This window comes from Culex quinquefasciatus, chromosome 3 (genome assembly GCF_015732765.1).
Source record: "Culex quinquefasciatus strain JHB chromosome 3, VPISU_Cqui_1.0_pri_paternal, whole genome shotgun sequence".
Taxonomy (NCBI): domain Eukaryota; kingdom Metazoa; phylum Arthropoda; class Insecta; order Diptera; family Culicidae; genus Culex; species Culex quinquefasciatus.
In genome coordinates, this window is record NC_051863.1 from 145,351,596 (window position 1) to 145,379,334 (window position 27,739).

The 27,739-nt window shown below is 34.5% G+C and overlaps 1 protein-coding gene across 1 annotated transcript in view; it reads right to left on the reverse strand.

The window, feature by feature from the left end:
- Positions 1 to 12,590: 12,590 nt before the first annotated feature.
- Positions 12,591 to 27,739, reverse strand: part of LOC6045816 (Krueppel-like factor luna) — a 71,264-nt gene continuing 56,115 nt past the window's right edge. The window contains exon 3 of the mRNA XM_038261843.1: positions 12,591 to 13,255. Within this exon, the coding sequence (XP_038117771.1) occupies positions 13,080 to 13,255 (176 nt within the window). The 3' untranslated portion in view covers positions 12,591 to 13,079. The remainder of the gene's footprint in view (positions 13,256 to 27,739) is intronic.

Sequence of the window (27,739 nt, forward strand, 5' to 3'; positions counted from 1 at the left end):
ATCTTTATTTTTTAGGCGACTTCCATCGTTGCAATGATTTTGCGTTTAGCGATATAAATTTCGCTTAGTTTACAGTATTTTCACAAAATTCTTATTAAAAGTTGTTTTGAATAGCACCTTACACGTGTTGATACTTTTTGGGTAAAGATTTGCCTGAGATCCTTCCTTATACAGTTATGAAAGCCATCATTAATTAATGATTGTTAACCATGAGGTCAATTATTGCTTCACAAATTTATATACATTTTAAGACACATTTGATTTAGGTGAAAAATTCCTTCAGCACCAGGAACGGCCCGTACAACTGGCACGTGCTGATTTTTTTTGGTGCAGAAATTAGTTAAATTGAACTAAATACGATAGGAAAATTTCTTTCAAAGCATTTTTTTATTTTTTTAAATAAAGGCAGAGCAGTGGAGTCGAAATAGGCAAAACTCGAAAACTTTTGAGAACCCTGAGTCAAAGTTATCTAAAATTCAATAAAAAATAAGATTTTTTCCTTGTTCAGTTTTGTTATAATGCAGTTTGATTCTTAAAACGTTCATATGTTTAAAATTGGTTTTTTAAGTCGCATGCACTGCGTTTCCATTTTTTAAAATTATTTTTTGTTTTGTTCAAGAGGTTTATCAAAAGTCAATATGATTTTGAAGCATTTTTATTGTAAATGGAAATCTGTTAATCCTCTCTTACCCTTAAGCATACTATTTTGGTATCGTTGCAAAATATTGTTGGATAAATCTCAAGATTATATTAAAAAAATGCCGTGAACCGTGAAGACATTGAAGGATTTTAATTTATTTTAAAATTCAATTCAGCCTGTAGAATTTTTTTCATAATGTCTGTGGCCACGTAAAATAGTTTCAATGAAAATTGGTTTTTTATAAGCCAAGGTGACTTTTTTGATCACTGTGTTAGCATTAAAGTGAGCAAATTTAATTTTTATGCAAAATCGATCATGAAGGTTATTTTTTTTATGTTTCATTTGAGAAATAGCAATGAAATATTTAAGCATATTAATTTTAAATAAATTTTATGTAAATTTGAGGTTGAGTGAATAAAAAGTTCCAATGATTAACAAAAATCCAATCCAGATTTTCTACTGAAAATGCTTTTAAATCTTGAGATATTAATGGTTTTCGATTTAATATCGTACATTTAGATTATTTACATAATCCTATTTATCAATTTTTTGAATTTATTCAGCAATTTCATTTGACTTTGTTTTCTTTTGTTCTTTTTGTTTATTTCACCAGTTGTGATTTTTTTCGTCGGGTTCTGTGAAACCAATTATTTATAGTGAACAATTGGTCATATAAGAACATTTATGGTTTCTTTAGTGCGTTTGTAATCCTAATTTTTTAGTGTATTCATGAAGTCTTTCCTATCATCGCTGATCGGAAAGCGACATAATGTATTTAATGTATGAAATTATGCGTAAAATGTCCAGATTCCTTTTGCCTTATGAATAAGCCCTAGGGTGACAATAAAAAAAATCGACATCAGGATTACCCACTGATTCGATTCCTTAGGCAAAAATAAGTATATGTGCCAATTTTGAGCCAAATCGGTTAAGATTGAGGGGTCGCTTTTTATCGTTGAAGCTCATTTGGGAAAAATTGCAAAAATGTATGCAGAAAAACATCGTATTTTTCTGCCAGATGCGCGGGTCTCGCTCAAAATTGTCAAACTGTGAGATTCTTGTAAGAAATTTGATTTCCTACAACTTTGTCGAAGGGTGCAAAACGATCCGAGCTGATCCTGATTTTTGGTGATTTTTTTTAGGAAAAATTATTTTCTTATATACATTTTGTATACCCCTTATATTATTCCAAGTATATAAGCCGATTTCTTTTCATCGCATTGATAATAACTCATCAGGATCAACTCGGATCTTCTTGCACTTTTGGACAAAATTGAAGGAAATTAAATTTCCTAAAAGAATCTCCCACTTGGGCATTTTTGGGCGATACCAGCGCCACATACAGCCAAAATACTGAAGCGATGTTTTTTCCCATACATTTTAGTGATTTTCCCCATATAAACTTCAACGATAAAAAGCAACCATCGTAGAGTAGCGTGGTTCACGTTTCTATGAAAAAGACAAAAGTTGTTATTTTGTCTTGCATCAACCGGAATTTCGTTCTTTTATGTCCCCAGAAGCACTCCTGAAAATTTGAGCCCATTTGGTAAGGTCTAGGAGCTCCAGTTTTAATTTGAAATTTATATGGGATTTTGATTTATTTTCCATGGGAAACTATCTTTTTTTACATTGTATTAGGATTTTTTTTTATAAATCGATGAAATGACTTGATTCTTATAGTAGGAGATAGGTTTTGAACTGGGGAACAACTTTGTAGAACATATCAACAAGCTAGGAAGTGACCCTTTAAAGATACAGACACTTTTAGATGGTGGCTGGCCCCTTCAAAAGCCACCATCTAAAAGTATGTGTATCTTTAAAGGGTCACTTCCTAGCTTGTTGGTATGTTCTACAAAGTTGTTCCCCAGTTCAAAACCTATCTCCTACTATAAGAATCAAGTCATTTCATCGATTTATAAAAAAAAAATCCTAATACAATGTAAAAAAAGATAGTTTCCCATGGAAAATAAATCAAAATCCCATATAAATTTCAAATTAAAACTGGAGCTCCTAGACCTTACCAAATGGGCTCAAATTTTCAGGAGTGCTTCTGGGGACATAAAAGAACGAAATTCCGGTTGATGCAAGACAAAATAACAACTTTTGTCTTTTTCATAGAAACGTGAACCACGCTATCGTAGAGTTGTCCTTTAATTGATTACTAACATTTTCCCAAAATATGACGGAATTCGGAAGAGATTCTCCCTGGCTCGATTCTTTAGGCAATAATAAGTAACTGTGACACAACAACTCTACGAAATCTTTTTGTGTCATTAAAATTGTTTTTGTTATTTAGAAATTACGAAAGCTGTTTATTGACGATCATGAATTTTGATTTTATCACATACAATCTTGAAAGTTCTTAACTGTTTTTTTAGAAAAGGCTCATTTTCAACGTTAATGCTGTATAACCCCGCCTCTGGACGAGTTTCGATCTAAATAATCGAAAAATCAATTTTTAAATCAATTTTTGATCTTTAAAAAGCATTGGAAACGTAAGAAAATTTATCATTTGGAAGTTTGATTTGTTTTATGTTACTTTGCCAATGTTTTTTTTAAATGGCATATTTCATGGGACCAACTTAGGCTGTGTTTTTTTACTTACATTTCCTATATTTTATGTAAAAAAAGTATACAGTAATTTTTGTTGTGCTTCAATTTATGCTTCGCAATTGTTTTTACAATTTAAGTGATAATGGTGCAATTCCAGAGCAAAAAATTTAAAAGTAAAAACATGAAAAAATAAGAAAGGCAAAATGTAATAATAGGAGGTGGTGGAATATGCTAATGCTTCTAACAACAAACATAAACTATACAAGATAAATGCAAATTTAAATAGGGGAAAGTGGGGCAAGAGTAACAAGCTAATGAAATTCTCGTTATAACCCATTAAAAACGTTTAAAAACCTGTCGGATTTTTTATAATAATCTTATTCCAGGTCTTGACTGAGACTTTGATAGAACAAGTGTTTAAAAAATCCTGTTTTTAATGTAAAAAATTGATTTTAAATTTTTTGATTTTCCGTACGTTCTACTCAACTAGTGGGGCAAGACGAACAACCTGTTGGGGCAAGAGGAACAATGCATGAAACAACATGTTAATTTGCTATCAATTGAACTGTTATCGCTTAAATACATCAGATTAGACTCGCCCCACCTGAACATGTTTTTTTAATCTCTCAACAAAAATAACCAAAAGATAAATCATACTTTATAATACTGATCTAGGAAAAATAGCATTTTGATAAAATGAGCCTTATTTTGTACTTTCCCTTATTCCCTTATTCTTTGTACTAAGCCTTATTTTGTACTTTCCAAATACTATAAGAAAACAAAGGTTTTGAAAAAAACTTCATTCAATCTTATGCCCAGTGGCGTTTACATCGTTTTGGCGGTTATGTGGTAGTATTATCAGCTAATTGCATTGCTATTAACAATTCCTTATACCAAACAAAAAAATAAAAAATAAAATTACTGCCGTACAAGCGATCGTCCCTCTTGCCCCATATGGTCGTCTTGCCCCACCTTCCCCTACTAAATATAAAACAAGATAATAAAGTTTTTCGTAGAACAAAAGTTGCTCAAAGTGACCAAAATGAACACGTGAAAAATGAAAATTTTCGAAAAAAAAAATTGGGAAGTAGAGGGTTAATGTTTTCCTAAAATCCAGCTCCCTCTTCGGCGCCAACTGTACCCCGGTGATAAACCCAGTTAACAACCAACCGCGCGCGCTGGAACCAGCCACCTTCCGGTCGGAAGCAAAGAAGACAACCACGCAAGGGGGACGGAACCGAGAGCATCCGAAGAAGAAACAGACGATCAACAAGAGACCATGTCGTTACGTAGTTTAGCACTTTTGAAAGGCACACGATGAGGGCGGCGTCCGCGTCGTCAGCTGAAACAAACGGGTGGGGGGAGACGGGAAATCCTCTCTGGGACTAATGTTCGTATAGTTGGTTGGAAAATTAATGTTTTTCGGAGTTCAGAGCAAGACAAAAACACAATTTGGGTTCATTTTTGTAACAGGAACGTACGTTTATTTTTTGTCCTTAAATTTAATATGCACATAGCAGAATTTTAAGCTGTAACTTTCATTCACGTTTGCGTTTTCCACTGCTCTTTCTCTCGTTTGCACTCGCTCTCTCTCTTGGATGAAAATGGTATTTTTTTTTCTTCGTTTCTTTTCAGTGGTTGTGGTGAGAACCGAAAAGGGAACCTCGTCGCCATATTTGAATTTTGGGTTTGGTTTTTGTTGTGGGTAATTTTTTTTTGCTTCAATATAGTTATAATACAAGACTTTGTTTTAATTCTTCTCCTTTTTCTGTTACTTATCGAAATCGAACAATTTTCACGATGGCTGCAGCAACTGATTGTAACACTTGATTATTTGATTAACGTTTTCCTCTTAGCTGTGGCTGGCGGAAAAATTGAGAATATTTTGCCACTTGCGCGTGCCCGATAAAATATTAAGCTTTTCACTTCAATCGATAAATGGTAATAAGCTGGGTTTTTGATTTAAAGTTATATATAATGTACTTAACGTTTCAATTCTATATTAAATATATCTTGCACAACGAAAGCCTGGCTTTCACGATTTTTCTCGTCATTCTTATTGGGTTTAAATGTTCAATAAATATATCTCTTTTTCTTCTTGAATCAGCAGCAGAAAAGCCAGCAAATATACGGTTTTGTGTTTTATACTTACAGTATTACAGCATTTTTCGTTTATCTTTCTTCATGTTGTTTTCATTGGTTTATTTAAAAAGCTAGAACATTAAGATGCAAACAATGAATATCTTACGTGATGCCAAAACATTTAGTAAAATTTGTCATAAAGATTATTTACGATTCTTATACAGTCTGAATATGTCTAAAAAGCAACTTAGACTGATGTTTAAGGAATTATTCGATTTATTTCTGGTTTCTTTTTCATATCAACAATTATGAGAATTTTGAATTCCGAAAGGAGTCTGCTCGTTTAACTTCGTCTTACGCTTTCTTTGCACAGAAATTAACTAAACCATTTACACATTATCTATACACAGAGTCCAAACAAAAAGATCTACGAAATGATGCCGGTTTCTGCCCCGATCCTCCTACTACTGCGCTACACATCGATCTCGATTCAATCCCCCAAAAAACCCTTTCATTTAAATCCCACGTTCCTGACTCACTCTCGCGTCAATCAATACAGTTAAAGTTATAAATTTTCATAAAAATAGCTTTTCTCTCATCTCTCTGTGTGACTCTATCTCTCTCGCATTTTCTCTCTGTTGCGCTCTCCCCACGCTTTCTTACGTACTAATTATTTTCGTTTGAAAACTACTGAAAAATATCACTTATTTACTTATAATTACTTATTTGCTTCATTTTTCCTATGTACAGGTGTTAGTTTTCCTCTTACTTTTTGCATTCTTTCAACACCATCGCTCTAACCAACCACATTAGTTTGCTTTTATTTCACCTTTTTTGCTTCATAAGTAAAGTAACGTCGCAAAATCATTGCATTCTGTTGCGATTGTTATCTTCAGCGTATAGTTTCTTTTTCATTACAACCAACTCAATTAAACAAATACGTGGGTTCTTAGTGTTTCCAATATGGCGACGAGTTTTTCAATATCCACTCTCTTTCTCTTGCTTACTCACGTTCTCTCGCTTGTTTGATTTCTCTTTCTTGTGTTTGACAAAAGAAACTTCTTCTCCTTTTTCTCGATTTGTCTCGATACCGGGGCGGGACTTAGATAATTACAGAATAAAAAACAATAAAATTAATTACGATTCAAACTAGCGGCTGTAGAATTAAAGTTACCTTTGCTTATGATAATCCCTTAAATACAACAAATTACATTTATGGTAATCATTTTTTTGTGTGTTTCCTCACGATGATTGTTCGTGAACGTTTTTTCCTTCTCTCATTTTCTGTAAAATACGCATTCGCTTTGTCCTGGATTTCGATTCGTGCAGATTTTGGATGATTTTGCGCTTTCTTGCTCGCATAAGACGAAATATCAAGATAAATACAGAGAAAAATATCAAGAGTCAAAAGAATGTTTAAAGTGTGTGTGAGGTTGTGTGTGTGGTTTGTATCTGATCTAACATCGTTTCGCTACACTCATTCGAACAACAAAAACAGCTTTTATAAACAGCAAAATGACATAGAATTAGCCTAGCAAGAAAATGGTTTTGCACCACCACTTCAAATCTCTGTCTAAAGCAATCAATTTGCAGCGCGTTCTTTCATAAAAAAATTAAACAATTTCTGAAAATATGTTGTTCCACCAAAAGGATAGATCAAAGTAAGGATTCTTAACAACACCAACTTCAACAAAATAATAAAACGATAATTTTTTGATTTTTTTTAATTATTAATTACAATCTTGAAAAAAGTAAAATCTTGAAAAAAGTATAAAGTTTAACTGTTTTGAGCCTTATCGAGAAATTAAAAGTGAGAGTGTGTGCAACATGGAGTTGAACTTTCTGTGAAAATTATCATGGAACTTTGAAAAGTTTAACTCCATGTTTCACGCACACACTCTCACTTTTAATTTCTCGATAAGTCAAAATCAAGGGTCCTGATTACTCCAAAAAGACTCATTCACTCGCGATCACAAATCGAACGCGGCAAAAAATTGCGCTGACCGTTCCCTACCGTTTGTCGCTTCCACACCTATCGCTACTGAATACTCGCTCTTTGATCTCCCTCTCACTCCAATCGGGTAGTACAGCGAATGGCTCAGAGAGGCTGATTGTGCGATGTTGCTCAGAGCTGACTCGAAATAGTCCGCGATCGGCTTTGTTTTGATCTTTTATTAAACTGCTTTAAATCAATGTTATCAAAAATGTTTTGCAATTATGTTAAATTGACGGCAAACTGTGGTAGCGCAGGTCAAGTGAGCGCCGAGCTGGAATTTTGTTAGATTCTCTTCTCTCTGAACAAATTCGTTTGTGACTCGGGTCAACGGACGGAGTAGGCTTAGAAATTCATGTTTGCTCGCGAATGGTTACAGGCTCCAGTAGGCAAAGTTTCGTTCAGCGATGAGTGAGTGATTTCTGAGCTATGAGCAGAAATTCAGGACTCTTGGTCAAAATTAAAATAAACAAATAAACATCATTTAAAAATAAATGCATAAAATAATAACAAAGCGAACTTCACAACTCGCATTCACTCAATTCCAACAAAGTTTCCTCAAATAATCGCTAACCAGACCAACAAAATGGCTGATTTTTCCCCCGTTTCAATTCAGCACACGAAACAACCCCCGCTTTCTTGTGTAGATCAGCATTTTCACTTGTTCTAGGATAAAATTCTCTGCCGGTGCCAATAAACGGACTTCCTCTTTTTTCTTTGTTTTGCATATGATTGCCCTAAAATTATACGGAATTCAGTTACAAAACCTTCTAGCCTTACCGAGTAGATTGCCCTTAACTTACGTAACATAGAGTGTTTCTTCTGTTTTTTTTTTCAAATGTTTTTGCGTTTTTTCTTCTTCTTTTTTTCTGGTTTGTTTACCATTTCTTTCTTACTTAAATTTTCTTAAATATAGCTTGTATAAAATTCGTTTCTTTATTTTATTGTTTTAAATTTATCTTTAATCGTATTGGATTTTTTTTCTGCTTCACTATTTTACACTTGCTTCTGTTGTTTTTATTCTTTCCGCTTTCGCTTTGCACGTGTGAGTGTGTTTTGATGCTGATGAGGGTTCTTTAAATTTAGTTTGCGAACAAGCTATAAACATATTTAACAGAACTTAAAACTTAAACATTTACGCGGAGCAATCGTTTAAACGAACAAACAACAGTTTCAATTTTTGGTATCATTCAATCGTGATTGTGTGTGTGTGTGTGTGTGTGTTTGTGTGAGTGCTAGTGGGAGGGAAACATTAACCTTAACCTAGGAGTGTGCACCCTTAACTGCTAAACATTCGAAGAAGCGCTTAAAAAGCGGAAAAATTTGTGCTACATAAAGTTCCGTGAAATGTGCGTCATAAAGTATACTTTGTTGGGTAGAATTAGCTAAAAAGAGCAAAGATTTGAAAAAAGATTAGCCAAATTAAAACTAAATCGCACCTTCTTAAAGTGATCAGCACTCGGCCCTCCATTTACAATTTTCTGCTTTTCCCCATTTTACGATTTTTCCGGTTCGAAAAAAAAAAATCGTAAAAATATATTTTGTCTAAACTACGTTTGTTTTTACGTTTTTGCTAGGTTATTTTCTCTACAGTTCTCACCAATTGTTTTGCTGTTTCTTCTTCTCTTTTTCCGATTTCTACACTAGTGCCTAAATATTACACTTTTCATTCTCTGGCTGGTTGCCCCCGTTCCGTGCAAGTCCGCTACTCTTTGAATGTTTTTGCTCTCGTCGAATTTCATCAGTTTTGATTTTGAGTGTAAAAATTGTATTCTGTGTGTGTGTGCCACAAACTGCCACTGTTTTGTCTTGCTCTCTGTGAATATGAAAGAAAATAAATAGCTTTTTTCAAGTGTGTGTGTTTTTTAATGTTTCTTAGTACCTTTCTACCTTCATTTCCGTTTTATTGCATTTTTTGTTTTGTGTTTAACTTTTTTTCTGTGTGTTTTTCTTTGTTCATCCTAGTGCTAATCAGTGTGCTAATGCGATGCTAGAAAATTTTCTGTAAAACTTTTAATTTTTTGGGAATGAAAAACATACTTATACTGATTGAGGAGGGGAGGAATGGTTTTTAAGTGGAACGTTCGAAAAATAAACCTTTATTTTTGTGATGTTTTTTGTTGTGTTTTCTTGGTTGGGGTGATTCCTAACTTTACTTCGTACCGTTACGTGTTGTTTTTTTTGTTTAGATTCGTCTAGTTTGTTTTTAAAATACGTAAAAAATTATCCAGTCTTTGATTAATACTATTTTGACACATTTTTTCACTGTTCATTTTCAATCAGTTTTATGTTTCTTTAAATTTTTGGTTTTACGCTAAATTTGATCTAAAATAGTTGTCATTACTTTTTTGTTTTTTATTTTCAGAAGGGCGTCATCCAGACACTACGTTCGCTCTCTAAGGAGCCGTGGAAATCTTGCGATTAGCACTGCGTAGTTTACGGACGATTCCTTGACGTGGATTGGTGGTTGATTTTGTGTGTTGTTTTGAATGAGGGTGTTTATCGAAAGTGAACGAAAAAAGCAAGATTTACTGTACAAGAACATGCCAAACATAAAGTAGAGTAGAGTTTCTGAAAAAAATAAACTTATGTAAAAGATATCCGAAACAGACAACTGTTCGTTTTTTCAAAGTTTATGTTATCTTTCTTCAAAAATACACCAAAATCTTAGGTCAAATATTGCTTGTTTAATCTTTCGCAAATTGAATAATTTTAGAAGCGCAATAAATTGCAAAAACATAAAAAAAATGATTTTTTTCATTTTAAGAATTTAGATTTGGTTTTTTGTTTTGGATTTTAGCATTTTTTTCAAAAAATCTTAGCTTGGAAAACTTGTATCGTGACCCCTTATTCCTTCAAAATTTTGAAACCTATTTTTCACCAGTTTAGGGACAAAAAATATTTGCAACAGCCTTATTAAATTTAAGAATTGAGTTGGTCGAAATACAGTTGTAAATGATAACATGCGTAAGAAAATTAATTCAAATTATTTTTGAAATATTATTTAAAGGTTTAGTCTCAAGGTTCATATTTTTATTTTAACCTGAATTTCAGACAATTTTTTTTAGTTTAAAAATTAAAAAAATAAATTAAATTCATTTCTTCAAATTGAACACTAGCAAGATTAATAAAAAAATATTTTAAAAATTTACTTTTGAATGTTTTTAACTGAGTTTATTTACATTTATACAATTTAAATAAAAAGAAATTAAAATAAATAAATAAGACGTTGATGTTTTTTTTAAATAAAAATATCCAAATTTGTTTGTTGAAAGCTACTTTTTGAGGTTATTTTAACACATCTTTACCCCATCATACGGAACTTAATTTCAATACCCTAATTTCAAATATTGCAAATTATGTAGGTGTTTTCCGATGTGTAACAATGTAACTATTTATATAAGACAAAAAATGTCCATTTTTTAAAAAAGACAAAAATTTAAATTTTAAAATTTAGTTCAAGTGTTTAGCACTCCCTGTTTTTCGGGAAATTTACTCAACTAATCAAGCACAATCTTTCGTTTTTCCTAAATTTGGTTTTCCACAAGTTTGTGAGCAACAATCTTAAATTTAAGAAAACAAACGGGGCTGTAACATAACCCTACGATTTCCAGCATGTTCTTGCACAATAAAAAAAATCTAAACGCACTATAAACCAGCAATGAACAATGAATTCTACCAATATCGAAAACAAAATTGCATCAATTTCGAGTGTTTGAATGAGTATGTGTGAGTGAGCGTTCGTATGCGCGTGACGTGGACTCTCCGCATGGACTCTCAGGATGGGCCGAAAAATTTGATCTACGATCGTAAAACTCTTAAAAATTGTCTACAAATGCACTCTAATCCGGTATAGAAAAAGGTGTGACCACAAGACCTCTAGTACGTAACGTGTTACATCCACACACCCACACACTGTTTACTGCTGCTCTCTGTTGCACCAGTAGTTGTAGTAGTAGTTATCACCTAGTATTGTACAGGACGAGTTAACGGACGCTTTTTCTTCGCCCACACTACTACATCGAGAGACCTAAATGCCACGGGTACGGTACGAGTGTATTGGTGAGCACTACACGGTTTGCCGTCGACGACGCTGCGTTTCTTTGCATGTGTTGGTGTGACTGCGCTCCTAATTTTATCTTTTTTTTTTCAGAATCTCTTTCCGCTTTGCGTGTATAAACTTGTCGTTCGAAAAAAATGCTGTATGCACATCACATCACAGAATTTGCATATCACGCACACGGTAGACAGAGTATTTTTTTTTGTTGTATCTGTTGTTGTCCATTGTATCATTGTTCCGATCTCTCTTTCCGTTATGGTTGTGAGTGTTTGTTTGTGTGTGTGTTTTGTTTTTGGTGTATTCGTGCAGTGTGAAGCAGTGATGATCGAGTGCATGATTAAACACAAGCTAAATGTTTCGGGAAAGTTTAAAGGTGACGCACAAACAAAATGGCGACTGGAGCATCAAAATGGCGTCCTCTTTTTAGTTTAATTTACACGTTTCGTAATCGTCTACGTTAACATTAATAATTATTTATAATTAAAAGGCAGGATATGTTTAATTTTTCTGTTTTTTTTTCTTTCGAACAAAAAAAAAATCATAGAAATCAACAATTTAACGTAAGAAAACAAAAGCAGAACAGAAAAGAAGACCCTGATTCAAGCGACACTAGCAAAGTTGCGTGGTGGTAACTGTACGGACTAACTCTAGCATTCAAAATGTCACTAGTATTTGTGTGTGTGTGTGTTTTTGGCAGTGATGTTTCCTCTCTCGTTTACTTTGTGTCTGTGTTTGTGTTGCCCGCGTCGACCAACTTTGCATGCTGCGTGAGAACTTAACGTAAACTTGATTGACTCGTGTTTTTGTGTGTGTTGCTTACAAACGAAAATAAACAAAGTGAAAACAAAACAAAATTACACTCTAAAATGGCCACATATCGGTAAAGTTAAGTGAAATTAACGCTAAAATTAAACTACGTGGTATAACAAACTGATGGCGCATTCGTTAAATCTTTTTACAAAAAATAGTTTAAGTTTTTTTTTAATGGGATGGTGATGGGGATTGCAGTGATGCGATTCTTAACAAAGAGTTTAAAATGCACGTTTAAATAACCTTAATATTTTTCTTAATTTTCTTTTATACTAATACCGATACTTAACGTTTTGATTCGTTTCGAAAATGACCTGGAAGTTCACACAAGGATTCGCATATTTTGCTTCTTCTTTTTTGTTTAAACATTTGTTTTACATAATTTAATATTTCGTAGTAAAATCGCCTGTCTCACTCGCATTCCTAATTATAGTTCAACTTACGTCCTGATGTGTGAGTTTGTGTGAGTGTGTTTACAATAGTCTAATGAGAAAACTTTTTTGATTTTTATTTGTCTAGATAATGATGTGTTTATTAGAGGAAGAGGGAGGGGGGACGATAGCGAGCATGAGCGGAAACATTCCAATGACGATTATGTTGATGACGATGGCGATGACAGTGATTATGGCGAGGGTGGTTTTATCCTAAACTTCTGACCAGAGCTCGTGCATTTACCAAATGTTTTTCTTTTCCTTTTTCCAAAACTAATTATAACATGATGACGACAATTGCACCGCACAGAGACACTTCCCCTTCCGGGAATTTGCTTAAAAGTTGTGCCTTCATTGAATGTGTATGTGTTTGTGTTTTTTTTTTTGTTGCTGTGTGTGAGTGTACGTCACTTCCTTTGTGACATTTGGGATGGTACAAGCTCATTTAAAGTCTGGAGCATCCAAACTGCTACTCCTCCTCCTCCTACGTGATGAGTCCTCTCCTCCTCCTTATGCGTGGCGTTTCATGTGCAGGGCCAGGTGGTCCGACCGGGAAAAGCACCGGTCGCAGTGTCGGCACTTGAACGGTTTCGCGCCCGTGTGCTTCCGGTAGTGGCGCGTGAGTTCGTCGCTGCGCGCGAAGCGCCACTCGCAGCCCTCCCACGAGCACTTGTACGGTTTTTCGCCTGGAAAGATAAGAAAAAAAAAAAATAGATTGATTAGAGTTGGTCTAAACTAAATAAACTGAAATGGTTGCTTTGGGCGAATACCAGAACTTGACTGTAAAAATCAACGCATACCTTTATTTCAGATTTCAAGGTTAAATTTATACTTGAACCGTTTTATTACAACTTACATATGTATGCAACGATAAATCTATTCTATCGATACAAAACCCCCAAAACGGTGTTATACCTACTTCAAAATATTTATTTAGCAATTCTATGGTAATTGCAAAATTAAGGTTAGATAAGTTTTATATAGAATTTCCAGAGTTATATAAACTGTTATATTAAGTAGTTAGTTAACTTTATATTCAATCAAACTTATTTGTTTAATCTGTCAAGGATGTCTTTTTGGAGTTGGGACACTGGATTCATGGTGATTTGTCAACAAATGACTTTATTTTTGTTAATTTTTCGAAAGGTGTACAAACTTTTTGTGCACCTTTTTTGCTTTTGTAGCAGTATTTGTTATACAACTTTTTATAGAAATCATATTTTCATGAGCTTTTTATAGCAAAATGTTCGGCATAAGTTTCTGAACAAAACGTAGTACTAGGCAGGGTTGCGAATGAGCGAGCGAGCCAGAATCCATGCTCGCTCATTCATGAGCATGAGGACTTAACAGGTAGCTCGTGCTCGCTCATGCTCAACACATACGCTCGCGTTCAATGAGCGCTCATCAGCAAATCAGGTAGATTTTTAGTATTGTTTATGAATCTGGCACAGGCCAATTGGATTGCCACTTTTGAAGATAATTTCATCGCGAAAAAGGGTCATGAACTCACCAAAGTTGCATTGGTAATTTAATTTCGGTTAACCGCGGTAAATTCATCAAATTATTCGTTGGCGTCGAACTGTCAAAAATTGATCGCGGTGGATTGCGGGGGATACTCTTCTACCCCAGTTTTTTGTGTGATCAATGTGGTAATGATAAATTTATGAAACTTTAATGTTGTCAGCCTATATAATATATATTTTTTTCAGAGTTTGATAATTTAGAAAACTAGTTTTGATTAATTTCCCGATAAATGAAAAATGGCTGACACGCAAGTAAAGTGTCTCAATTTGCTAAGAATCCCAGACACTCTTTTTAGCTTATTTCACTTTCAAATTTAGAGTAAACTGCCAAGGAACAGAATTTTTAGGTCTTAAATAAGCTGTAAATAGGATGGTAATCGATTTTTTTTATATTAAACATGTTTTTACTTGTGAGCACGCTCATTTCTCATTTATTTATTTGGATCGACTCCAGCATATAAATAAGATAATTGATGTAAAAATTATCTAAGACACAGATTTGACATTTATTATGCAAAATTATTTACAAATAATAGACTAAACAAGATGAGGTGCCCAGAAATTAATAAATGACTAAACGTATTACCAAGAAAACATATTTGTATTCCTTAAAAGATACTTTTCAGCTTTATTAAATAGTTCACTTACACGTGTCACTCTATTATCAACTTTTTTTTTATTAATCGAATTATTTCTACACCGTAAAAAAGTGTACATTTGGAAGTTGTAATTTTGTAAGGTTGAATATTACCTCTTGAATGTTATAATTTTACCTCGATTTAGACTGAAAAAGTTGCATTACACCAGAAAAGTGGCAAAATTACACATTTTCAGAAGTAAAATTACGCATTTTTCTAACATAAAAGACGTACTTCCCAGATGAAATATTTCTATGGTTTTTTTTTACTGTGTACAGATCTTAATGTAACACCTTAACCACTTAACTCTGACTCCAAAACAAGTTTCAAAACAAAAAAATATGACAAATAACTTCATCCAATATTATTAAGATTAGCCTATTCAAGCCTCCATTAAAAAAAACAACCTCAAAGCTCTGCTGAAAAAAAAAGTTATTATCGTTTACCCGAAACGAAAAAACGAAACTATTGGCACTACGCCCCCCGGGGCATGGCCTTCCTCTAACGTGGGATTTCTGCTCCAGCGCCTCTGACGAGACAGGAGAAACGTTTACCCGTTACAGGTAAAAAAATACCGCTCATTTTGCTCAATGAGCAAAAATGAGCGCGAGTGCGAGCAATGAGCATTTTCGCTCATAAAATAAATGAGCAAACACGAGCACGAGCAAACGTGAGCTAGCTCGCGTCGCGCTCCTCCTCACGAATGAGCGAAAAATGCTCGCTCATGAGCGGATGAGCGCTCAAAATCGCAACACTGGTACTAGGTGTCTGTCAAACTTTAAATTGTTTACGTGTTTCATCACAAAATGTGCAGTGTGCCCAAGGGGTGTAAATACTTTTTTTTACATACTGTATAATAAATGAATAAATTCAAGAACTTACAACAACTAATCACTCGAAACACACACTTCATCATGACTGATCCAGAACGTTTGGTGCGGTATGTCCCGCATCCTTCTTCTAATGTAGACTTTTTAAAATGTGATCCGTTTACAGAATTGTTTCTGCGGCTAATACAACTCAGGGGGCTTTGCTGCAAAATATTTAGACAAATCAACGGTAATCGAAGAGAAACCAATCACCAATCAAGAAGTTGTTGGCTTGATCCTCGTCCCAACACGTTTTTTTTTCTCCAATACAATCATACAGTCGTCGGTAATGGCGATAATTGTCAGTTACAGACAGATTCCATGCTGTTCTGATATACTTTAATGCAGATTTGAGTGTATAACTCAGAAAGTTATTGATCCTTACACTGGATTGGACAAAATTATTATAACTCTAAGAATCAGTGTCTTTTTACATCAATTTTGTTTGCTAAACGTGTTGCCTGACACAGATTTTAATTCGAAAGCTCCAGGATTACGACTTTTTTCTGTCTGTGGTACTTTTTTTAAGCTCAAAATAGACAAATAAAACGTGTTTTGCCTTTCTTACTAAAGAAAGGTTACAGTTTGTGCTTCTACCCCCGACATCACTTCTATTTTGGTAAATAAAACATTTCATCTAAAAAAAAATTCGGCGGAAAAATCGCTTAAAAATCACAATACACCGATTTTCAACGCTCTATCCTTTGAAAATTACAGAACTCATTTATCTTGCACCCTCAATTTTTGAGTTTGTTTGCCGTACACAGAAAACAAATGATGGTAATATTCACTAGGAAATGGTGACAGATTTTGTGCCAAAAAAAAAAAAAATAATAATAATAAAAAATAATTCAGCCCCAGAAAATGATGAATTTTCATCAGTTTTTGATGAAAATTCAGCAGGTTCACATTTTTACACAGTTTTATGTAATATTACTAAAAAAGGTAATATTCAACCTACCAAATTATCAACATTACTAAATTCAACTTTTTTTCAAAAAGATGTGGCAAAAATTAGCAAAATTTTGTGTCGTCCAGTTCCCAGCTCCCATTTTTTCGGATGTGTGTTCTTTTGGTACATATGAAAGCTGATGTCCTGAGCCTGAACCAGTTGTTGATCTTATTGCGAAATTTTGTTTATTTTTAAGAATACGGATTTTTTTTTCAACAAATCATACAATATATTAATGGAAATTAGGTCGAAATTTTTTCATGTTCAAATCGTGTAAATATTCCATGTATTGCATTTCTCCAGCTTAACATCCTCCCAAATTTTCATTAAAATTCATAATTTATCATAATAGCTGTTTGATAAACCTACCATGAAACATAAAATCCCTTGAAAAAGCCTATTTTTCGACAATCGCAAACATTTTTCTTTTCGAAATATATCCAAAATTTATTTCTCTATTCATAAACCAGACCATGAATTAGCATTACAAATTTTCAAATATATTCCTAACGGTATTGTATCGATTGACCCTTTTGTTTTGAATCGTTTTGCTCTATTATTTTCTGGGAAAATTTTGAAGAGTACACGGAGAAAAATCAGATCTCAAAATCGTGAACAAGCGATTATGAAATTTCGGGACCATGATGGTTCAAAATTTCATGAACGCTTGTTCACGATTTTGGGAACAGATTTTTATATTTGTAGAGAAACGAAAACTATAGGTAAGACATGTGGTGGCCCTATTTTTCTTTTTTTTTGAATGCAATTTAATTTGTGTTTTGTGGTAATTAAAATTTCGATTGATTTCTTTTTAAAAACTATGCGATTTTTTATTGTTTTGAAGTTTTATTTCTTCTATGACTTGACCAAGAATGTCATTTAAAAATTATTCAGTACTTTTTCAGGATTAATTTGTTCTTGATTTACAGTCGAATTTGTAACATTTTGTTTTACAACGTTGGCAAAGTAATACAAAAAAAGTTCGCTTCTTGAAGAATTTTTGAATAAAAGTCATGGCTTTTGAATTGTAGAAAAAAATTGTGTGGTAATTTCAACAGAAATAATTTGAAAAGAGGATTTTGTATAAATGCGATATAATTTATTTAAAGACTGTTTCGCTGTGCTCTTGTTTGCTGCAGTATCCCATCCTTAGCACATTTTGAGCCGCTTAAAATTCACTCCATATTTACGACCATATTTGCCAAAGATCTTACGAAACGTGGCACACCCATCCAACCACTAAGCAGCAATGACATTCACCCCCCCCCCTCCCCCCCCCCAGCCACCCTCACCTCCCAAAAGCTTGGTTTACATTCCCAGCACGTGCAGGGTTCCGGTTGTCTGCTGCAGATCCTTTTATTATAAAGATGCACCACGCCCAAAAAAACAAACGACAAGTGACGGGGGAAGGGTCACCACCGGCGGAAGTCCGTGACCGTTTCGCGGATGCACTTGCCATGCCAGAGCCCAAAATGTACGAGCGAAATCCTTCCGTAAAACCACCACCGAACCCGCATTTTTTTTGCTGCTGTTTGTGGTTGGGTGGGTGATAGTGGGTGGTATTTACAGATCCATACACTTTTCTGAAATAGGGACTTAAATAATAATTCAAAAGCAGCGTTTGATTTGCTTTTGTAAATGTGGAATGTTAAAAAAGATTTTATTTTTTGATTTTCTCCAAATAACTGTACAAAATTTTCACTGTGTCAAATGTCGTGCGAAGAATCACCGCTCTATTGTCGCAAATTTTGCCTGCAAGAGGGCTTAGCCAACAGTTTGCGCATGCATAGTAGACAAATACGGGAAAAATCTAGCCCAAACTGAAGGATGCGATGTGGTTGCCGTTTTTTGTGTTCCCCTACGGCTTGGGAACCACGTTTTACAGAACTTTCTCCCATGAGTGGGACTGAAGTTGGCGGGAGGGGGATGATCAGTTTTGTATGCTGAGGCGTCGAAGCTCAACACGGGCAAATGCTGTGCATATTTGCACAGAGCTTTTGGAGTGGAAGATGCAGCATTTTTCTTTGGAAAAATAAGTTGAATTACTTAAATTCAACATAAATAGAAAGTTAATGGTGAAAATAACAGCAAAACTAAATTGAGCTTCGAAAAGATATGAAGATTTTTAACATAAATAATCACATAAATAGTTGAAAGAGAAACACTTTTTCCTTCTCGTGCCAACCCGTGCCGTATTTTGGCTGTTTGCTCAAAAGTTTTAATTGTAACTAAGCAAATGGTTGAAATGAATTTGTGCGTGTCGTTTGGCCTCAAAATTCCTTGCTTCGACTTTTCCACCCCACACCAGATAGTGTCACAAAAATTGCAAGAGCAAACTTTCCACCCCGGGCCCTTGTTTGAAACAATGTCAACTTTAGCGACTTTTCCTCTCAGACGTTTTTCCACATTCCAGCCCGCAACACCATCATAATTTGATAAATATTTCAATTTCAAACTTTTTTGCTCGAAGCAACGAAAAACTTCACCCTCTGTCAAGTGCGAGTGCGGATTAATTCAGCTCATTTTACAACCACCCTGTATGGTGAATGCAGCGAAAAGTGCATTTTTCAGCAGCCACACCAGTTACCACATCATAAAATTTTCCCTTTTTCCTCGACGCTTTTTGAGAGGAAATAGAGGGAGGGCGGAAAAAAGGGTTCACCGACCACCCGCACCGGAAGTGGTCATGCTCCTGGAGCCAGTTTGGATCGTAAGTTGCAGCAGGATGGGACCTGAGGGAAGATGTGCTGCTTGAAAAAAATGATGGCAATATTTTAGAATTACGGAAAGAAGATCGCATGAATTTGTTTGAATTAATATAGGTTGCTGCAAATAGACTATATTCAAAGTGCATCGTAAAACTGATTTCCCGAGCAGACGGAAATAACTTGGGAAGGTCAGTTTATGATATTGTGAGAAGATCGAAATATGTTATTGGGATGATCGGATTAGTTGTTAAAATAACAAAAATCAATAACAAAGATTTGTTCGAAGAATAACTTAAACTGTTATTATGTTGTTATTGCAATAACAAACCAATAACACAGAAGGAATCATGAAGGAATAACAAAAATTGTTATTTAGTGCGGAGAGGTGGAGCAGCATAATAACAAAAAATGTTATTGCACTGGTATGTCTCCATAACCAAAAAAAGTTATTGTTTTGGTTTATTTGTAATTTGCAAATAAACCTGCAGTTGCCATAACTCCTCTGTACTAGTCAGGGCTGCAGAGTCGGGTAACTCCAAGCGACTTTGAATCCATACTTTGAAGACAACTCCGACTCTGGATGCAGGATATGACGTCAACGACGACTTCAGCTCTCCAAAAATACCCGACTTCACAGATTCCGACTCCAAGTGAAAGTTGCTGAAAATTTGCTTAATCCGATGCAGTCTCCGAGGTCTCACTCCAGCTCGAACTTCAACGTCAGCTCCGACTTCCTGGCTCTGTGAAAATAATAACAGTTGTTGTCATTCACACTTCAAAAATTCTCAATAAATAAATCAATTTCGTTAGGGAATATAACAAAATAAAAAAATAAAAAGAATTCCTTAAAGTTAATTTTATCGGATTAATTTTAGCTTGAAACCCTATTTCATGGTGAAAATAATGACCCCGACGAAATTGGTCAAAATTATCCCATAGTTCTTGCCAATTTTAGCAAAGTCCCTTAGGGGGTATATCAAATAATTAAGAAAATCAACTTGCAAAATTTCAACTTTTTAGAATAAGTTTAGCTTAAGGACCCCATTTCATGGCCAAAATAATGATCCCGACGAAATTGGTCAAAATTATCCCATAGTTCTAACCATTTTAAACAAAGTCCCTTAGGGGGTATATCAAATAATTAAAAAAAATCAACTTCAAAAATTTCAACATTTCAGAATAATTTCAGCTTAAGGACCCCATTTCATGGCCAAAATAATGATCCCGACGAAATTGGTCAAAATTATCTCATAGTTCTAGCCAATTTTAGTAAAGTCCCTTAGGGAGTATATCAAATAATTAAGAAAATCGACTTCCAAAATTTCAACTTTAAGATTAATTTAAGCTTAAGGACCCCATTTCATGGCCAAAATAATGAAATTGGTCAAAATTATCCCATAGTTCTAACCATTTTAAACAAAGTCCTTTAGGGGGTATATCAAATAATTAAAAAAATCAATTTTCAAAATTTCAACTTATCAGAATAATTTTAGCTTAAGTACCCCATTTCATGGCCAAATTATAAATTAATTAATTAATTAATTAATTAATTGATTCCGACGAAATTGGTCAAAATCATCCCATAGCACTAGCCAATTTTATTTTTTTTCAACTTTTAAGATTAATTTTAGCTTAAGGACCCCATTTCATGGCCAAAATAATGAGCCTGACAAAATTGGTCAAAATTATCCCATAGTTCTAACCATTTTAAACAAAGTCCGTTAGGGAGTATATCAAATAATTAAGAAAATCAACTTCCAAAATTTCAACTTTTAAGATTAATTTTAGCTTAAGGACCCCATTTCATGGCCAAAATAATGACCCCGACGAAATTAGACAAAATTATCCCAAAGATCTAAACATATTTAACAAAAGAAAAAATAATAACAGATTGTGTTATGGACACTTAGAAACTTTTCCATTTGTGCGATTTATGGTAATTTTATTTCTAAGTCAGTATACCGAAAGAATAACAATTTTTTTTATTAGGAGAGTTTCTGAAATGTATAACGTTTTCTCTTATTAGCGTGTTATTAAACATTTTCAATATAATATCACTTCAATACCAAATTTTGTTATTTTATCAGAAACTGTTATTATGTTTTCTTCTTGAAGTTGAACTTCAGGATAAAATAATAACACTTTTTGTTATTTTAACAGGATTTGTTATTGAAATATTATTAATTTTGTTATTACCGTCTGCCCGGGTTGTTAAATATTTTTTAAACAATCAAATTCGATCGGATTTTGCATGCAATGAATCGTTAAAGGTTATAAGTTAGTTATATAAACGTTATGATCCTCCTAATTTAAGACGACACCTTGCCTCGTGATGTCACATCGCAGCCTCAAACGCAATTATAACCGTCTTAACACATCAAACTGCTCAGAGGGTGGCACCGGATGGACCAATCTTATTTATGGCCACATTTTTTTTTCTCTCGAACGAATTCCCTCTTCTCTCGGCCAGGATTCCGTTCCGTAACCTTGCCCATAATCCATTACGCCCGAATAATCAACATTAAAAATTCATAAACTGTACCAATTTTCGAAGGGAATGGGGGAGGGAGCAAGGTACGAGTCCGGTCATAAATTAGGTCCATTTTCCAGAACATTTTTTTCGCCCTCCCCCTTATCATTATGTTCTTTCATATTAAAAAAATAACAATTTTTCTTCTCGACATTCCATCGCGAATTTCCCTCCGTGCCGTCAATTTATGGCCATCTTTGGTGGCAGGCGAGGATAGTCTACACAATCCGGGATGAAAGCCCTGGACTATGCGCGGGATCACGCTGTGATGAGGATTTCGATGGGGAGGGGTGGGTGGAAAATCCCTACATAATGTTCCATCGCACACCCAGTGACGGGCCGGGCTTCATAAATGTCTTCATCTTGCAATTAAATTGAATAATGCATCGTTATCCTGACGAGTGCCCCGGTGGAAGGGACATAACTTGCGGGGGAGAAAATATCTTTCTGTTAAGGCGATCGGACACACCTTGTTTGCTTTATAATGTTTTTGAGTTAATCACAAAAAAAAAAACAATTTAATTTTATTGTTCTGGTAAAACTTCAAATAAATACACCGAGTTAAAAACAAACATTTTCCGGGAAAATCTCCTTTCCATCCGAATGACCCTCAGGGTAAAACAAGCTGCAAAACATCCTCAGAGCAGCGTGCAAGGAGTGTATCGAAAGCAAACAAATCGGAGCAGATTTTCTTCATCTGTAACAGCGCCCAGCAAGGCGAATCAATAATCGAGTAACATAAATGCAAATCGACTGAGGGGAACACTCTTGGAGCACATATGGTGCGCGCAGTGCATTTTGTTTGTGGACCCAAGCAAAAAAAAAAAAAAAGCGAGGAAAACTTGAATCAAAGAAAATTCAAACCAAACATCACCATAGGGTAACTGAAGCAAACTTCAATCTTAAACCTAAAGTTGCAGTAAACTAAAAATTCGATCGAAATCAAACGAAGCAACCCCGAAGGAGCCCGGAGGGGTTCGAAATTGCTTTATGTGAAAAGTTTAACCGACAGACAAGAGCAAAGTTTGCCTGGGGGGAGAGGGAGTGATGGGAGGGGAAAAGGGCCAATATTGCAGCAGCTCGGAATGATTTTATAGTCATGATACATGTGGAACGATTTTTCCCCATTTTTTCCCCCGACGAGCAGCATCCAGTATCACAGTGCAGCGGCGGCGGGTAATGACAGCTGAACAAATTAAGTTTCTGAAGGGATGTGTTTCAAAGTGATTTACAAATATATCTAGTCAGCAGAACAAAATTTCCGAACAATGTTTCACCATAAATTAACCATGAACTTTGCAAAGTCTGAGTTTTGTTTTCGTAGAATTTGGTTCGTTTTTTTTGTTTTGAATATTCAACTAAAACATTTATTGTTATGATTCCATTCTTTATGTAAGTCAGGGGTGACCAAAGTATGGCCACGTTTGGCCCGCGGTGTGATTTTGTGTGGCCTGCGGACCCATTTTGAATGAAGCGATTTTATACTTTTTTTAAAAATTAGGTTTATTTTATACATTTTTATGCTTATCTTTTTTGTCATAAAAATAATAACGATTTATTTTTATATTGATCCTCATTTTACGACAAAAATATTCTGTCTAATAATCTTAATAATTAAAACAAATTCACACGTTCAATTTGAGTAAACTAGTAAATGTCGTCAATATTTTCATTAAAAAATTTTGGAAATATTAATAAAATGTTCGAATTTGAAATCTGTGCTAATGGAATAATGACCTTTTTCAATGAACTGATCCTCAAACTTACTTTGCAATTAGAAACCCTCGGGATTCAGTTGCAAAGTAACCACCGACCTTACAAGTCGCATTATCAACGCCAGTCCGCAGTTTGTGTGCGCGTCGCCGCTTTTTTTAAAATGTGCACCGTAGACAAAAACAGTGTGGTTCTGGATTTTTGTCAACTCCATACCCAACCAAGCCCGAAGCTTGTAAAAAAATTCCTCGCAGACCTTCAAGTAAACCAAGAAAACTTGCGAGCATTGCAATTATGCAATAGAAGAAAAATAGCCATGTTGCAGTTCGCCGACGCAGCAGTGGCCTCGTCCATCATCGACAAACCTCTGGTATATCAGGGTTGCAAAATCCCGATTTACCTGGACAACAACGCTACGGAAGTTCGTGTGCTTGACCTACCTCTAGGCATAAGCAATGACGACGTAGTAAAAGTGATGAGTAAATACGGCGAAATTTTGACCATCGCCAACGACCGCTGGATTAACTTCTTCCCAGGAATCCCAAATGGAGTTTGGACCCTGCGGATGTTGCTGAAACAGCCAACGTCGAAATCAATCACTGTAAACAATGCTGCTGCAACAGTGACGATTATAGGCAAAAATCACTTTGCAAACTCAAAGCAAAGAACAAAAAATGTGCGGATTCAACTAAAAAGGTGAACCAAAAAAGCAGTACACCACCGATTGAACCTGAGCCACGTAGCAGCAGCAGCAGTAAAAGCAACAACAGTAAATTAGACCAACATCCAAAGCAAACAAGTCAAATTGACGAAGAAGACAACGATGGATTCGAGACCGTGCTTTCTAAGCACACTCGCAAAACCCGGAAGCGCTTACAAGCATATTTGGACGCGGATGACGAATTGACAACAAAACGAAGAGAGATGGCTGAAGAAGAAACAACAGATGAAGAAGACGAAGATGTCATAAAAGCAAAACATTATAGGAATAAGTGTTATGAGATAACTGTTAAATCCCTGGAGGAAGAGGACGAAGATAAAATTGAAGAACTCGATAATTTAAGATCAAAATTTTCCGCTAAATATTTGAAACATAGAAAGAAATCTTTAGAAAAAAGGCATGGTAACAATTATTGAAATATAGCCAGAAAAGTGATTTAAAACTCTGTAACCTTTCATCTTCCACTATCCACCTTGAAGAGATGAATGCACAATGGTGTAAAGTCTCTATAATAAAACAAAAAAAAAACCCTCGGGATTCAAACTCATGACAGTTGGATAACGAATCTGATCGACTACCATTTGATTCAGGCAGACAAAATATTGAAATCGGATGAGGTAGGCTGTTGAAAATATTTTACAAAGCTTTTACCGAACAACCCTTCCCTCCCCCCAATTAGATCAAAAAAACAGAGCGAAAATATGTTTTTCAAAAATTTCAAAATATAAATGGAAATTTAAATGCAATTAGCTAAAATCAAATGAAAATGCATTCCTCTGCGTTTTTCACTTTGAGCATGTTCGGGGTTATTCAAATAAAATTTGAATTTTCGTCAATTTTCGACGATTAAGTATTTTTCGCAAAAATGTTTTTAATTCATGTTTTGAAAATAATTATTGCAATTCAACTTTACGGGTGCTCAAAAACATTTTCTATACATTTTTGTATTAAAATGTTGAAATCAGTTACACTTAATTAAAAAATATAATTACGCCGTTGCATAAAGTCTTTTACATGTCACCATTTCCAAAACTCATTTTTCAACTTACTTTTTTTAAGATAAAACAATAAAAGCAACAAAATTGATAGAAAAGTGTCCTTTTGTAATTTCTTCTATTTTTAACTCACAGAATTGTTTAAAAATAACAAAAAATGTTGGTGAAACTAGAAAAGAAGATTAAACTCTATCTTCGTGTGTGTTGTGTTACAAAAAAAACTTTCCATGTGGTTTATGGATGGTCCCTTACCAAAAAGTGGATTTCTCAAAATAAGTTTTTTTTTATGTTTTCTAATCTATATTTTTCCTTGTTGCCTAAGAATTGGTAGGAAATATGATACCAGAGTTAAATAAAAAAAACCTTGCTTATCCACCTTTATGTGGTTGGTGCCTTCCTCTCATTTATATAGTAATTTCCCTCATCAAAGTGTCCACGTGGTTATTGAATGCCCCCTAACGTGATTGCAGCACCTAAGAGGAACTAATAAACATAAGTTTCGAATAAAAAAAAAAACAAATTACCTACAGTCTTTTTATCAAAAGTATACAGACACTGCATTTGAAGATAATGACAACCCTTAGAACCAGGCAATTTGAGGTTATGTTGAAAATTTCCCTTTTTTGTGGTCGTATTTTTTTCTTCACAATTTTAAAAACCAAACTGTACGACCTGAAACTGGGCCGAGTGGACCACATCCGTACAAAATTTGTTCAGTCAGAGCTGGGAAAATAAGGTGCATATTTTTGACACACGCACAGACATCGGAATTTGATTCTGAGTCGATAAGTGTAATTGAAGGTGGATCTAGGAGGTCATATTGAAAAATCTTTCTTCAGTGAGGAATATCGAAATTGTTTTATTTTTTAATAATAAGAGCAGATAATTACTCACAAATTAAACATTGAAAATAAAAAAAAAATACGATAAAAAAGAAGTGGTAGGAAATTTTCTCAACTAATTTTTCATGTTTTTTTAAATTAAAAAATAAACATTTAAAAAAAAAAAAAAAAACTTTCAAATAGATTAACGTGAAAACGTTTGATGTTGGTTTGACAATATTTCCGTAAGATTTATCAACTTGCAGTGATTAACAGTCAAAAAAAAATGATAAAAAATATTTTTCACTGTGGGGTCAGATTGGGTTATACACTCAAACGGCGGTCGCATGATTGTGATGCATGGCGGCATGAAAGTAGGGGAAAGTGGGGCAAGTGTTACAAGCTAAGGAAATGCTCGTTTTAACTCATTAAAACGTTAAAAAATCTGTCGGATTTTATTATAATCATCTTATTCTAGGTCTGGACTAAGACTTTGTTAGAACGAGTTTTTAAAAAATCCTGTTTTTTAATGCAAAAAATTGATTTTAAAATTTTTGATTTTCCGTACGTTCTACTCAACTAGTGGGGCAAGACGAACAACCCGTTGGGGCAAGAGGAACAATGCATGAAAAAACATGTTAATTTGCTAACAATTGAACTTTTATTACTTAGATACGTCAGATTAGAATGTATTCGAAAGGTGCTTCCATTTTTAGATTAAATAATAATATTTTACTAAAAAAATCATCGTTTTTACGAAAAAAATATTACTAAGATGATAAATAGGAAATATTTATAATATCACTATATTTTGTATGGACATTTTTTTTTAACAAATGTTTATCAGTTTTTAAGTACGTTCATGTATTTATTTCCCAATAAAATATGTTGTTGCAGCAATTCGTATTTTTTTTCCATACTAAAAATCCATATGGTACACTTGCCCCACCTGAACAAGATTTTTTAAAAGCTCTTAACAAAAATAACCAAAAGTTAAATCATACTTTATAATAGGTGCATGTCATTGGTAGGGACACTACTGATCTAGGAAAAATAGCATTTCGTTAAAATGAGCCTTAAAACGAACCGTAAGCCTTATTTTGTCCTTTCCAAATATTATAAGAAAACAAAGGATTTGAAAAAAACTTCATTAAATCTTATGCCCGTTTACGTCGTTTTGGCGGTTATGTGGTAGTAGAATCAGCTAATTGCACTGCTAGCAACAATTCCTCATACTGGAAATAATCAAAATTGTAAAAATTACGGCCGTACGAGCGATTGTTCCTCTTGCCCCACCTTCCCCTATATCAGAATCTGCATGAAAACTGTCCTCATGCATTTTTTGCGCTATAGGGGTATGACATTTTTGCCCGTTACCGACAATTATCGACATTACCGACGGCTTTTTGGTTGTATTTCACAAAAAAAAACCTAACAGAACGAGGATTGACCACCAACTTCTTGGTAGTTGATCCGACGCGCTACCACCGCGCCATGGACGTTTGATGAAATGTGAATGAAAGAGCACCAACATATTCTTCTCTTTGGAGTGTTTCTCGGGGTCGGGCCAGCCTTATATGTGTTGGTGAGAACTGCAGATCGCTGAAATGTTTACACGCGGTCAAAAATGATCTACGGGCTTGCTGCAAAAAATGTTATAAAACGTGACTTTTTCTGCAGCAAATCCACTGTTGCAGATT